The sequence below is a fragment of the Chlorocebus sabaeus genome, chromosome 10 (genome assembly GCF_047675955.1).
Source record: "Chlorocebus sabaeus isolate Y175 chromosome 10, mChlSab1.0.hap1, whole genome shotgun sequence".
Lineage (NCBI taxonomy): Eukaryota > Metazoa > Chordata > Mammalia > Primates > Cercopithecidae > Chlorocebus > Chlorocebus sabaeus.
The window spans coordinates 111,454,631-111,469,629 of NC_132913.1; the positions used below are offsets into that span (position 1 = coordinate 111,454,631).

A 14,999-nucleotide genomic window follows, 5' to 3' on the forward strand; every position below is an offset into this window, starting at 1 on the left:
TCACACCATCTCTATTTTTATCTTCAAGATTCAAAAGAGGGTCAAGATGGGATCATAAACTTAGATGAAGGAGGTATGGCACTAAGAAATTAAAAATTTCACTTCCATTTTGCTACCTAACCATAATTTTATCTGAAAACACTAACGATGCTCTTGGCGTGATGAAGAACAGCTGTTTCTCATTTTGCAAATTTCTCATTTAAATCACAACATCTCTATCTCTTTTTCTTCAAGATTTAAGAGATGGTCGAAGGCACAGTTTGGGAATCCCCAGAGAAATGGGGCTTTAAAGCCAGTAGTGTCTTCCACTCCGGCCTCCCAAAGCAGACTCTCAGTAGGCAAATGACACAGTGTCTTTCAATGTTCACAGGAGGTCGAGGACATAGAAGTCACCTCCCAGCTTACCCAGCTCTCACCTCTCTCCCAGCTGTCACCACTGATCACTCTTAGGAAGTGGGCAATTGCTCATCTGCTGGCCCAGGGGAAACGCCTGCATTCCTGCTCTTTCTTACTCCCCCTGCATGGGAAGCTCATGTATTATTCAGTTTTTCATTTTCAGAAAACACCACTCCCGGTACAAAGGCCATTCCCTCGGGCCTCTTTGTAAACTTCTGTTATGATTGGGATTTTCTTTTGCTTCAAAATTTCCTGTCATATCTCCTTTTTAGGACAGAGTCAAAGGCCAGTAAGTCGGAGCTTTCAGTGTATTCGTGTCAGTACCTACTCTCTTCCTCCACGGTGTCCAAGGCAGAATCGGAAGTACCCATCTCATGACCTGTCAAAAGAATGACTACACTGATGGTTTGTCTCAGTTTTAACAAAGGTCTATCATTTTGTTACTTTAGGAAAACTGCAGCCTGTCTCTTGTTCAAACTCAGCGTGACATCTAATGTATATGATAAATTATTTGCTCAAACATGTCTATATACTGAGGCTGGAGGACTGCTTGAGGCCAGGAAATTTGAGAGCAGCCTGGGCAACACAGCAAAGACCCCCATCTCTACAAAAAAAAATTTTTTTTTAATTACCAGGTGTGGCGATGCATGCCTGTAAGTCCTAGCTATTTGGGAGGCTGAGGCAGAAGGGCTGCTTGAGCACAGGAGTTCAAGGCTGCAGTGAGCCATGATCACACCACAGCATTACAGCCTGGGCAACTGAGAGATCTCGGAGTGATGGTGTAAATGAGAACCTTGCAAAATGAGAAATCACTGTTCTTCATCACACCAAGTACACTGTTAATGTTTGCAGATAACATTATTATTAGGGGCCTGGTGCAGTGACTCACTTCTGTAATCCCAATGCTTTGGGAGGCCCAAGGGTTTGAGACCAGCCTGGGCAACATAGGCAATGTACTGAGACCCTATCTCTAAACAAAAACAATTATTAGATAGCAACATGGAAATGGAATTTTAAATTTCCCAAAAAAAGTTTTAAGGAAAAAAAAACCACGTCTACACAGCAAAAATGATCTATCACAGGCCTGTACTTTTTGTGGCAGTCTCCAAGTCTAAATTTATTTCCGTTTCCCTCAGGGAAAGGAGTTTCCATAAATTTGATCATTTTGAAGTAAGACAAGTCCTACAGATCATTGACTTAAAGATATCAAAATGTAAGCCAGGCGCGGTAGCTCACGCCTGTTATCCCAGCACTTTGGGAGGCCGAGGCAGGCAGATACCTGAGGTCAGGAGTTTGAGACCAGTCTGGCCAACATGGTGAAACCCTGTCTCTACTAAAAATACAAAATTAGCCAGGGGCAGTGGTGCGTGCCTGTACTCCCAGCTACTGGGGAGGCTGAGGCAGGAGAATTGCTTGAACCCGGGAAGTGGAGGTTGCAGCCAGTCGAGATCACGCCACTGCACTCTAGCCTGGGTGACAGAGCAAGACTCTGTCTCAAAAAAGAAAAACAGAAAAAACAAAGTACACATACATAATTGTGAACAGCAAAGCTCAGCCCACTTGACAAATAATTCCAAATGGCAAACTGATGGAGTGCCGAATGTGAGGTTTTAATGTATAAAGGCAAGTAGGACTCAAGGGCTAAAAAGAAAAAATGTTTTTAAGTTTTGATAAATATTTTAAACTTAAATTCTGATTTAGGTTAGACCACATAAATCTGTAAGAAATTAGTTTTTTAAAAAGCAGGCAAATGGTAACATCAGAATTAGGATGTTTGTAGGCTGAACGCAGTGTGGCTCATGCCTGTAATCCCAGCACTTTGTGGGGCTGAGGTGGGTGGATCACTTGGGGTCAGGAGTTCAAGACTAGCCTGGGCAAGATGGCGAGGTACACCTCTATAAAAAGAAAAAGGAAAAAAAAAAGAATTATGATGTTTGAGTTCAACTTGGAAAGTTACCTCAAAACAACAACAACAACAACAACAACAAAAACCTGTCATTTCGAAAAACTCCTGCCTATCACCAATCACCAAAAACGAAACAGTCCCTATTCCCTGAGATTTCCAAAATACATGGCACCCAGCAACTTCATTCTGCACTTGCTACAAAATCCGTTTCTTTGCTGAGAATTCTTAGGCATTGCTGGAGTGAATGTAGCTAAGATTAGAACTAGGATTACTGTAGTAGTTAACTCTGTTGCAGTGATCTATAAAATGAGGCATGTTGAAGCGGGTAAAAATGTTTGATTGTCAGGTCTAGAGGAAAAGGATAGGAAAAGTTTCCGGGCTTTGAATTTCCTGATGTTTACATAAGTACAAAGGTTTATTAGAAGACGCTGACGTATGTTTAAAAGGCTCAGTTTCTTCTATTGTATTTTCAAATAGCAGAGAAATAGCTTTATTTTTACTACTCATAACAGTTTATTTTTACTTTGTACAAAATACAAAAATGCAAATCCAAGGAGTACAGACCAGTAGTGACAGGCACACTGCACAACAGCAACCTTGTCTAGCAAGACATGGGTTTTTTAAACTTTATTTTAGTGAATACATGCATTATATAAAACAACAACAACAACAACAAAAACACAAAGAGGCTAGAGATTTCACCGTTTCTACCCCCAAAATAATGCTTGCTATCAAGACTTTGGAGGGGGATGGGGGAAAAGAATTTAAAAGGCAAATAATATTTTTTTCATAAAAAGTAAAAGCTACCATAAAACATTTCTTTTTCTGTCACACTGATTAAATTTCTTCTGAGAAGCCGCACATATAGACAAAACAAAACAAAAATTCCTGAACTGGACAAACAGCAAATACTCAAGAGGGTTGTTAACCTAGGTAACAGTTCAGTAGTTTAAAGAATCTTTTAGACATTTCAAAGCCTTTCTAGTCATTCCTCAGTACAGTGTTCCAGCCATCCTGCTTGTTTTTTCCCTCCAATACCTCCCAGAACAGAAACGCTTGCATCGAGTCTGTTCCTAAGAACTAGTTTTGAAAAAGAAGCGATGTACAAAAATATTTAACAGAACTATGAAAGATGCAGGAAAGGAGTCTTTCTTTGTAGCAAAGTAGTCGTTCCTTTGCATGGTTTCTTTTGTGTACTCTTCAGGGTTTGTTTATCTGCCCCATGAATAACACAGCACCTACAGAATTAAAAGAAAACAATGCATGACTCTAAATTAATAATCCTTAAAATAAGAAACAAGGGAAGGCAAACAATCATGTTTGACCTCTTGCTCATTAGTGTTGCCCAGCAGAACTTTCTGCAGTGGTAGAGATGGTCTATATCTTTGTTGTCCAGCATGGTAGCCACCAGTCACATGTGGCCAGAGAGTGCTTAAAATGTGGCTAGTGTGACTAAGAAATTGAATTTTAATTTTATTTTTTATTTCCTGAGACAGAGTCTTGCTCTCTCACCCAGGCTGGAGTGCAATAGCGCAATCTTGGCTCACTGCAATTTCCACCTCCCAGGTTCAAGCAATTCTCCTGCCTCAGCCTCCCAACAAGCTGGGATTACAGGCACCCACCATCATGGCCAGCCAATTTTTTGTATTTTTAACAGAGATGGGGTTTTGCCATGTTGGCCAGGCTGGTCTCGAACTCCTAACCTCAGGTGATTCACCTGCCTTGGCCTCCCAAAGTGCTGGGATTACAGGCATGAGCCACCGCACCTGGCCAGAAATTGAATTTTTAAAGTTAATGTTAAGTAGCCACATGTGGCCAGAAGCTCCCTCATTGGCTGGCTCAGTTCTGGAGCATGCCAATTAGAACATCACAGATGCAATGAGATAAGAGGATAAGGAACTATCTTGTATTACTGATTACATAAAACAGTAAAAGCTAAAATATATATTAGTGCCTACTCTTGTACCAACAAGAAGCCAACCTCTCTACAAAGATAAACTTATACTTCATAATTGTAATAAGCAGTCAGCACTACTGTTGTCCTCATTTTAAAGATGAGGCTTAAGGCCAGAGCCAAGTTTGAACCATGACTCTCAGAGCAAAAATCTACTGTATTAACAGTTCCCAAGGCATTTCAATAGAGTGGGCTTATAAAGTGATACGGTTTGGCTCTGTGTCCCCACCCAAATCTTGCCTTGAATTGTAATAATCCCCATTTATTAAGGGCAGGACCAGGTGGAGATAACTGAATCATAGGAGCAGTTTCTCCCATACTGTTCTTGTGATAGTGAGTGAGTTCTCACGAGATCTGATGGTTTCATAAGGGGTTCCCCACTTTGCTCGGCTCTCATTTTCTCTACTGCTACCCTGTGAAGTGGTGCCTTTCACCATAATTGTAAGTTTCCTGAGGCTTCCCTAGCCATGTGGAACTGTGAGTCAATTAAACCTCTTTTCCTTATAAATTACCCACTCTAGGGTATTTCTTCATAACAGCGTGAGAACAGGCTAATACACAAAAGCTGAAGTTATATAGCTTCTAGCAAAATTGAACGACCACATTTATATAAATATGGAAAAGTCAATAGATGTCAAAAGTGTTCGTTCCTAAGGGATGCTGAGCCTCTCTGTTAAAAACAACAATCCGCAAAACCTAGAATCTTGTCAGTGTGTAAAAGATTCCATCACACCTGTAAACACAGCCTTTGTTTTCCTATCTCTTTAACATGGGTGGTTATATTTGAAGCGTTTGCAACTACTGACATTAGGGAAATGGATTATGGGCACCACTGTTGGATATAATGAAGAGTGCAAGATACCTTTTGAAATTCTAACAAAGAGGGAATGATAGAAGAGGAGAGTCACTTACCTGTAGGATTATGTCGGATGAAAAACAGAAAAGGTCTGTCTACTATAAACCAGGGAGGCGATGATCTTGCAATTAGAATTGCAGCTATGGGAAGAAAAGGAAAATATGTTGTGCACATTACATGAAGTCATGTAAGCATAAGGCCAGCAAGTTAGCCAGCTTCATGGACCCTCAGAGGCTGGTGTCTGAAGACACACTTAATGTTTGTCCCATAGGCTGACCATGTTACAACAGGCTCAATGGTCACCATTTACTAAGCCTACCTTGGGCCAGGCCCTTTACATTACTGTCTCATCTCTTCTACAGAAGCACCATCTCTGATAAACGTACTTACTCCTCATAGAGTTTTGATGAGAATTAAATGACATAAGATATATTATAGCTCTTGGAACAGTGTTTGTCACTAAACACACCTAATGCATATTCATTGTTATTATTAGCTATTTTTTTATTCACACCATCTGCTTTGCTGATAAAGTCCCTGCTCCATTTTTTTTTTTTTTTTTTTGAGATGGAGTCTCACTCTGTTACCCGGGCTGGAGTGCAATGGTGCGATCTCGGCTCACTGCAACCTCCGCCTCCCGGGTTCAAGCGATTCTCCTGCCTCAGCCTCCTGAGTAGCTGGGACTACAGGCGTGCGCCACTACACCCGACTAATTTTTGTATTTTTAGTAGAGACAGGGTTTCACTATGTTGGTCATGCTGGTTTCGAACTCCTGACCTCAAGTAATCCATCCGCCTCAGCCTCCCAAAGTGCTGGGATTACAGGCATGAGCCACCGCGCCCGGTCCCTGGTCCTGTTTAGCTTCTCTAAATCTTTTCTGTATATAAAGGCCCAGCCCAATTCTTAGCTTTTGTGTCTGTGCCTTCTCCTTTGGCACACTATTTAGGTTTCCTTTGCACTGGAATGTAGACCACTCATCCAGGACCTACTACCTCTGCTGTTCAACTCACCAGGTGTAGGCATCTGACTTGGAAAGCAAACTTCTTTTGGCTCATGGGTCTTGGTCATTCCTTGTCTGCCAGGCTTGCTTCCACTTAATAAGCCTGAGCCAGGGCCTCAAGGAAGGGTAGGCGTGTGGCATTACTACCACATGCCTGTTGCAATGGCTCAGTCCTCTTGCTCAAACCCCATAAAGTATTGAACACTTAGGCTTGATGTTATAAAGGAAACACCTGCAGTTATGCTGGAGCAAGGCCTTTTCCCAGGGTTATTAAAAACAAGTATTAAATAGCAGGTGTTATGGACTGAACTGTGTCTCCCCCCAGATTGATATGCTGAAGCCCCAAACCCCTAATATGACTATATTTGGAGATAATGCCTTTGAGGAGGCAATGAAGGTTAAGTAGGGTTCTATTCTAATAGGACTGTTGTCCTTATTTGAAGCGGGAGAGACACCAGGGATGTGTCACACGGAGAAAAGACCATGTGAGGACACAGGGAGGGGCAACCTCTGGAGATCCAGAGGTATCAGGAGAAACAAACCTGCCAACACCAACACCTTGATCTTGAACTCCCAGTCTCCAGAAGTACAAGTTCTGTTGTTTAAACCACCCAGTCAATGGTATTTTGTCATGGCAGCCCAGGCAGACTAAGACAGGAAGACCTGGGCAGTTACATGGGGCCTTGCACTGGGTTTAATACTCTGCTGTTGCTATCTTGAAACTCTAAATACATTTTGAACAAGGGGCTCCATATTTTCATTTTGCACAGGACCCCACAAACTATGTAGCTGGTCCTGATAGTTACACTCGGCAAAATTGGTCAATGACTTTTAAATGTTACTACTTAAATTACCTAGAAAAGACAAAGAGCATCTTAAAATTTCCAACCCTCTTATTCCAGGGTCTTTGTTTTAAATGCTACTTTAAAGGAATTTTTAAAATGTTTATTCGAGGCCGGGCGCGGTGGCTCAAGCCTGTAATCCCAGCACTTGGGAGTCTGAGACGGGCGGATCATGAGGTCAGGAGATGGGGACCATTCTGGCTAACACGGTGAAACCCTGTCTCTACTAAAAAATACAAAAAAACTAGCTGGGGGAGGTGGCGGGTGCCTGTAGTCCCAGTTACTCGGGAGGCTGAGGCAGGAGAATGGTGTAAACCCGGGAGGCGGAGCTTGTAGTGAGCTGAGATCCAGCCACTGCACTCCAGCCTGGGTGACAGAGCGAGACTCCGTCTCAAAAAAAAAAATAAATAAAAATAAATAAATAAATAAATAAATAAATAAATAAATATATATATATATATTCGAGAAAGGCAGTAACACATCTATTGTGAGTATAACTGGTATGTTTCAGTAACCAGGATATTTGACCCAGCTGCAAGTGTAGCTAAGATTTTCACTTTATGGGCTCACAGAGTTGGCCAAATCTATTCATCTAATTTCCTACAGATAACGAGGGATTGTTCTGTTTTCTCCTTCATTATGTAAACCACTGAGGAGGAAGCAGATGTGGATGTTCTAATTATCAAGGAAGGCTGTAAAGCAATCCTGCCACAATTGAACAGATGCTGGCGAATTCTTCAGTTTATCCTGGATAGACCTGATTGCCTATTTTCTTTTAAGTATTTGTTGTTTATTTTATGTTTAAATCTGAAGATTGGTCTTTTTTTTGCCAGTAAGAAGCCAGAACATGTTTTATCCTCCTGAGAGCAGGGGTCAGCAAACCATTGTCCTCAAGGCAAGTCTCTCAGGCCAAATCCTGTTTTTATAAATAAAGTTTTATTGGAACACAGCCACATCTGTTTACTTGTATTGTTGTTGGCTGTTTTCATGCTACAATGGCAGAGCTAAGAATCTGTGATGGAGACGGTATGACACACAAATCTGAAATACATACTTTCTGGCTCTTTATAGAAGTTTGCTGACTCCTGTCCCAGAGGAGTTTCTCTCACTGAAATGCTTTTCTTTAATGAAACAGATTCTGAGCTTTGTGGTTACAGGTGTTCAATCTGTCTGTACTCACTGCTGTCTCCCGAGGGTCAACCCACACACAGTGCCTGCCTGGAAAGAGGGTGCGTTACATATTTGCTCAACCAATGAGTATACAGCAGTGTGTCTGCTCCCCTGCTAGAGGAAGTCCTGCCATGTGACCCAGTGCTTACTTGTTGCTGCTGAAGCTTTGGTTCCATCTTCACTGACTTCAATTTTTGCTTTTTGCAAGATATGAGAAACATGGAGGTTTTCTGACCCTGTTTCCAGAAAATAAAACAGTATCAGCATTTGTTTGATCAGCAGGCCATTGGTTGGTTGGGGAAGTAACCTCAAAGCTCAAAGCCATGGCAAATTCCAATTTTTAAAGTGTCAGAAGACATGACCTCTGACAGTCCTGGTGTTGAAGGCTGCAGACAGCTGTTACTTGTGAATTTCAGTCCCTGCTAGGTGAACTGTGATACTCACTTCTGGAGAGGGGCCCAGGCCCTCAAATGATTTAGTGCCTCTATCAGTTCAGTTCTGATCACTAGAATTGTATTTAAAAAATGAAAAGAGCAGAGCTATAAAAAGGAAGCCCAGTTTTCTGGAAGCAGCAAGGCAACAAGATTATTTTTCAGTTACAGAATGCAGATGCAAAAGGGATTTCAGACAGCACTGACAGATGGGGAAACTGAGCCCTAGAATGTTAAGTAATCTTCCCTGCAATCATACGGCTAGTTAGTGGCAGAGTAAGTCCGGGCTCTTCACAACAGCCACTCATCTCATGGGCATACAAGTGAGAGAAGAGTGCCGAACAAGAGAAGAGTTTAGATTCTCCTGGAAGGGCCAAGGCATAAATGCAGTTGTGTCTCAGGGACCTTCTGGTGAACTCACTTTACTTCTCAGCAAATTCTGACCATTCCAGCAGCACCCACTGGGTATAGCTTTCACAGAGAATGCAAACTGAAGTTGACATTAGTCTGGATGGGACATAGGTCTGGATGCAAACGGAAAATGTGCTTTTTGTGTCATCTGCTTTTGAACTATCTGCACCAATGCCCAGCTCTAATATGACCAAATTGTGACTAAGATGCACATTTATAGGGCCCAAGTTACATGCAGTGTTAAAGAGAACTCTCCAGGAGAATTTGGGGCACCTGGTTCTTCCTGTGAATACCCCCTATTTAGCATTTCAGCTGCTATGAATAACCTCAAAGGGGAACGTGCAGATGAAAATGGTACTTCTCAGTCTTTGCTGGGCTGAGGGACTGTGTTAAAATGGATTCTGGTTCAGTGGGTCTGGGTTACACCCAAGACTGTGCATTTCAAACCAGCTCCCGGGTGATGTTAATGCTGCTGGGCTGGAGGCCTGAGTTTGAGTCATGAGGGATTAATGGCTATGAGAATATCCACGGAGCTCAGGTTCACCAGGGCAGTCATGTTTGTCCCCAGAACAGGTACTAGGTGTTTACTAGCACACAACTGAAGCTGGCAATGAGCTAATTTCTTACCATTCAAGGTTATTTGCAAACTGGAGTACAAATCATGTTCAAGCCATGACTTTTCCTTGGAAAGATTGCTGTATTCTAAATTTAAAGAACAAAGGACTGACCATTCAAACATAACTCTAGAGAAAGGTACATACACTCCTGGCAAATGAAAAGTATGCCTTAATTGCTTTGGCAAAGAAAAATTTTCATCAGATTCATTTGAATTTATATTGTTTCAGATTAATGAGCATGAAATGCCAAAATACATATCTGGGTATAGTGTATGCCTGCAGTCTTGATTTTTTTCAAGCAAAAGGAAAAAGTTGGCATTTGAAAACAGAGCGACAATATCTAAGTCAGAGCCAATATTAATAAAAGCAGTACATGAAATACTCCTTTATGTAGTCACTGGGGCTTCCCATGAAATGTACGTGCAAAATGTAAGGACGCTTACTTAAATTTAAGGTCAAGAGCAATGACTAGATAAAGAAAATGAGGTATGTATATACCATGGAATACTACTCAGTCATAAAAGAATGAAATAATGTCTTTTGCAGCAACTTGAATGGAGCTGGAGGCCATTATTCTAAATGAAGTAACTCAAGAATGGAGAACCAAATACTGTATGTTCTTGCTTATAAATGGGAGACAAGCTATGGGTATGCAAAGGCATAGAGAGTGGTATAATGGACTACAGAGACTCAGGAGGAGGAGGGTGGGTTGGTGAGGAGCTAAAAATCTACTAATAAATATTGGGTACAATGTACACTACTTGGGGGAGGGGTGCACTAAAATCTCAGACTTCATCGCTATATAATTGATCCATGTAACCAAAAACCACTTGTACCCGAAAAACTATTGAAACAAAAAGATAAAAGAAAAAAATAAATAAACGAAGGTCAATAAATAAATAAACAAAGGTCAATAGCATCATTTGGCAATATATCGAAACCTGTACAGTTTTAGGGCAACACATTCCTAATTCTGATCCTTTTTCCTCTGAACAAATCAGTCTCAGTTTGTAACACTTTCTTCAAGTATACAAATACATTTCAAATTGAACATACTTGTTATTTTTGTAAAATTTGCCTTTGATGAATCAAACATGTCGGTAATGCCAAGGGCTTTCAGCGGCTCCTTCAAATCTGTTTGTGCTACAGCTGTGAACCTAGCATGAAAGCAGAAATGGAGAAAAAAATCACGAGGCTATAAATGCCGCAACATGATAGAGTCGGTGCATGTTTACAAACTGATTCTTTTAAAGTAATATCTGAATACCGATCTGAATTGCATCTTAAATTTGAATTCCAAATTTAAATACCAGATAAGTAAAGGACACCTCATCTCTCCTACAGTTGGCAAAATGAGTCGTACATACTAACGGCAAGAATGGGCACTCCCACCCTCAGGTGTAATTGGCCCCCTGTTCCAATACTTAGGAAGATCTACAAACATAAACATACTTCTTTTATACTGACGTGGAGGCTGAGTGTTAACAAGTTCCCAGCACTCTGGAAGATCTATCATTCTTCCCCATATCCAGCTAAAGTTTCTCCATACTCATCTTGGCTGCTCTAAGACCTGCCATCCTTATTGGGATTGGAGATGGTCAAAAGAGAGGAGAAACATTCCTGATAGTTCATTTTGGGATTCTTTTTTTTTGAGACAGAGTCTTGCTCTGTCGCCCAGGCTGGAGGGCAATGGTGCGATCTTGGCTCACTGCAACCTCTGCCTCCTGGGTTCAAGCAATTCTCCTGCCTCAGCCACCCAAGTAGCTGGGATTACAGGCACCCACCACTATGCCTGGCTAGGGGTTTTAGATATTTGTATTTTTAGTACAGACAGGGTTTTTCCATGTTGGCCAGGCTAGTCTCGAACTTCTGACCTCGTGATCCGCCCGCCTTGGTCTCCCAAAGTGTTGGGATTACAGGCGTGAGCCACCGTGCCCAGCCCCTTTTGAGATTCTCAAAGTATTTTACTATTAAAACAGGAGCAAAGATTAGGCATAGGTGACACGGTATTATATTTGGGTATAACATAGGTTTCCTGAATATTTGTGAACTACTTGGCCTTGGGGATACATGGATATAGATGTGTAAATGTCAGTTACTATCATCAGAGGATGCTTTATCAGATTTGATCTCATCCTGTGGAAGAGCACCAAGGAGAGGGGGGCGGATTCTCACCACAGACAGGCTATAATGGTTAAGAACCTGTTCTTCACCCATTGAGACCTATGATGCCACCATCTTATTTATTTATTTTTTATATCAAGCATTGCCTACCTGAAGGCTTATTTTACCAAAAAATAAAAATAAAAATAAAAATCTTGAAAGGATTAGTAACACTTATTGTGAATGTGTTACTCTGATTACTTAACTCAGTGACCAAAGAATCAAAAGCTATTAGAACTCTCCACTACCACCAAGACCTGGGTTGTTAAAAGCCCTGGATGGTAGGAAGGCAGCAATGTTGAGAAGTTCATAGAAAGGGAACAACGTTCATTGCTTCTTCACAGTTCTGGACAAAGCATTCGCTGACCTGTTAGAACATGAAGATTCATACAGGATTTGGGGTTACTTTTCCCATGGCTTCAAGTCATAACAGCTCAAATTCCATCTCTGTCTTACTCTTAGGGTATAATAGAAAAACTGGCTGCTGTGGTCTTCCTGAACTTCTAGCTAAATAAACAAACTAAAATGAAGCTCCTTATGAAAGCACATGGAGTTCTACTAAACTTCACTGTACTTTCATCCATACTATGATGACACACATATTTTCAGTCTTTTAAATACAATGAGATATGTCAAAAAGCCCCTGCAGTACCCTGAAGAGCTTACGCTCATGTGAAGGTTTAGAAACCAAGGCTGCCCTCTCTCCTTTCTTACGATCCACATCTTACCATACAGGAAGCACAGGCATTGAATAAAAGCGTTTAGAAAAGCATGGCCTCGTAATCTCACCATGAAATTTCTGCAGAACAGAACAGGCTTCATGATGTGCCATATTTTTGCCTCATGTTGTCTGCCGACATAACAGCTGCTGATTGAACAATGCCACTGTTTTCTTTGAGGGGAAGGGGCCACTTACTTGGGCAGGATCACCTGCACCCTCTTGGGCACCATGATGCTCATCCAGCTGTCTATGGTCTTGGCGCTGATGTGTGGGATGATGGCAGACAGCGGAGTGGAGCTCTCGGTCGGCAGTGCAATCAGCATGCTGATGCTTTCCCCGTGGTAGGGCAGTTCAATGAAGTTGTACCATAAATCATTGGGGGCACTTGTCGACCCTAAAGAAATCAGAAGCAGATTCAGTGTATCCTTGTTGACTTCTAGAAGCGGCATGAGTGCTTGCTGGCCACCGGGATAGCTTCAGAGAGCAACTCAGTTGGAGAACTTCCCTTTTCCACAAATAGCTTCCTTAGAAGGACAAAGATAAGGACAATTATTTCTTCCTTTCCCGGTGAAGAATTCTCCTTTCTTCAGTCTAGACAGAATGCCTTTGGGTATCACTGAAATCACTTTAATTCTGTTGAGGAGAATTTAACTAAATCATAAAGTGCTTAAAATTCAGTGCTTTGCAAGAAGTTGACCCTTACATGAATAAAAGAATACATTCAAGCTGCCTTAGAATCATTCCTTTTTGTTTTTAGTTTTTTGGTTTTTTTTTTTTTTTAATAAACTGTATTGTGTATATTAAGGTACACAATATGATGTTATGGGATACGTATACATAGTAAAGTAGTTACTATGGTAAAGCAAATTAACATATCCATTATCTCACGTAATTACCCATTTTGCTGTGTTGGGGACAAGACCAGCTAAAATTGACTCATTGAGCAGGAATCCCAACATGGTGCAATTTTATTTCCTATAGTCCTCATTTTGGATAAGCCTACATGTGCATGTGAAGAGAGAGAGGGATACACAGCATCCACAGGGTCCACTCTGTGCCAGGCCTATATCCTGCAGCAGGTTGAGGATCTACAGCACCTCATGGGGTAGGCATAAGAAGTGCTATTTTGCAATTGAGGAAGCCACCTTTAGAGAAATGAAGTAACCTCCAAAGGATGCATGGCTAAGAAGTGAGGAGCCAGGAGAGTCTAACTCTTAGGGTATAACAGAAAAACTGGCTGCATGAACATCTAGCTAAATAAATAAATAAATAAAATGAAGCTCCTTATGAAAGCACATGGAGTTCTATTAAACGTCACTGTACTTTCATCCATACTACGATGACACAGATGTGTTTTCAGTCTTTTAAATACAATGAGGTATGTCAAAAAGTCCCTTCAGTACCATAAAGAGCTTATGCTCATGTGGAGGTTTAGAGACCAAGGATTGTCTTCCTCCTACTTCACCACCCTGCCCTATTCACTCTTCACCCATTCCAGGAATCACCATTGGGGTTTTAGATATTTTATGGTACTTCTACTTAATAATGAAAACCCAAGAATAATGTAAGCCAGCATTTCTCAAATGTTATTTGGAGAGCAGTCTACCTACAAGATGCTCTACAGACAAAACAGATTCCACATCCTTGGGAGTTCAGCAAACAAGAAGAGAGAAAGCAAGTTTCCTGCATGATTTTCACTGATCTTTTCTTTGGAGATGACATGTGCCAATCACTGCCTTTTAAGACAGGGAACTTCAATATGCCAGTTCTCCATAGAACAGGGTTGGGAGGGATGGACAGAGAGAGAGATGAAGAGAAAGATACCAAGGGAGGGAAAGAGAGTGAACTTGATGAACACTGAAATATGATAAAAATAGTGAGGTTATTAGAATATATGGCACTACAGGATGACACTACAGTTTTTCCCTAAGGAAGAAACAACATAGACAACTGGCAGAGGAACTGGGGCTCTCCTGGTCCTAGCACACTGCATTTCCTGCAGGGCTGTTCAGTAACCCAGGTGCAGCCCGCCTCAGCTCCCATGTGCTTCGAACTCTCACCCGAGCCTGGCTTTTGTCTTGTGGCAACCTAAGAATGAAAGAGAGGATTCTTCGTCTTTACTCTTAGCCTGCATAACAAAATGGTCTCAGCAGAAACAGAAAAATCAATGGGAAAGTGAGAAAAAATCACTTCCTAATGAGCTCTTTAATCCTTGAAGAAAACATTAAGTCCCTATTCTGGCAGAGCTAATTTTCTGAAACTGTGAAATTTGGGAAGTGGTTAATAAGTGATGGCTCCAGGGCATGAAATAAGGACCTGGAGGTGTTAACTGCTTCTAGAAATGTTTACTATTCTGTTAAGAAGGATCGAAGTAATGAATAATGAAAAGTTATGAGCTGGAATGTGTTTGAGGGAGGAGAGATATCATCTAGCTTCACCAGTTAATCCATCCTTGGCTGGATCCATCATTAACTGATGAGTAACACTAATAACCATGAACCATTCTGCATCCAGTCACCTCTGCTTGATGAC

The 14,999-nt window shown here is 41.4% G+C and overlaps 1 protein-coding gene across 1 annotated transcript in view; it reads right to left on the reverse strand.

The window, feature by feature from the left end:
- Positions 1 to 2,791: 2,791 nt before the first annotated feature.
- SERPINE2 (serpin family E member 2) overlaps positions 2,792 to 14,999 on the reverse strand; it is a 66,026-nt gene continuing 53,818 nt past the window's right edge. Inside the window, exons 5-9 of the mRNA XM_007966455.3 lie at positions 12,663 to 12,861; positions 10,640 to 10,740; positions 8,274 to 8,360; positions 5,169 to 5,252; positions 2,792 to 3,540 (exon numbers count right to left, since the gene is read on the reverse strand). Coding sequence (XP_007964646.1) covers positions 3,503 to 3,540; positions 5,169 to 5,252; positions 8,274 to 8,360; positions 10,640 to 10,740; positions 12,663 to 12,861 — 509 coding nt within the window. The 3' untranslated portion in view covers positions 2,792 to 3,502. The remainder of the gene's footprint in view (positions 3,541 to 5,168; positions 5,253 to 8,273; positions 8,361 to 10,639; positions 10,741 to 12,662; positions 12,862 to 14,999) is intronic.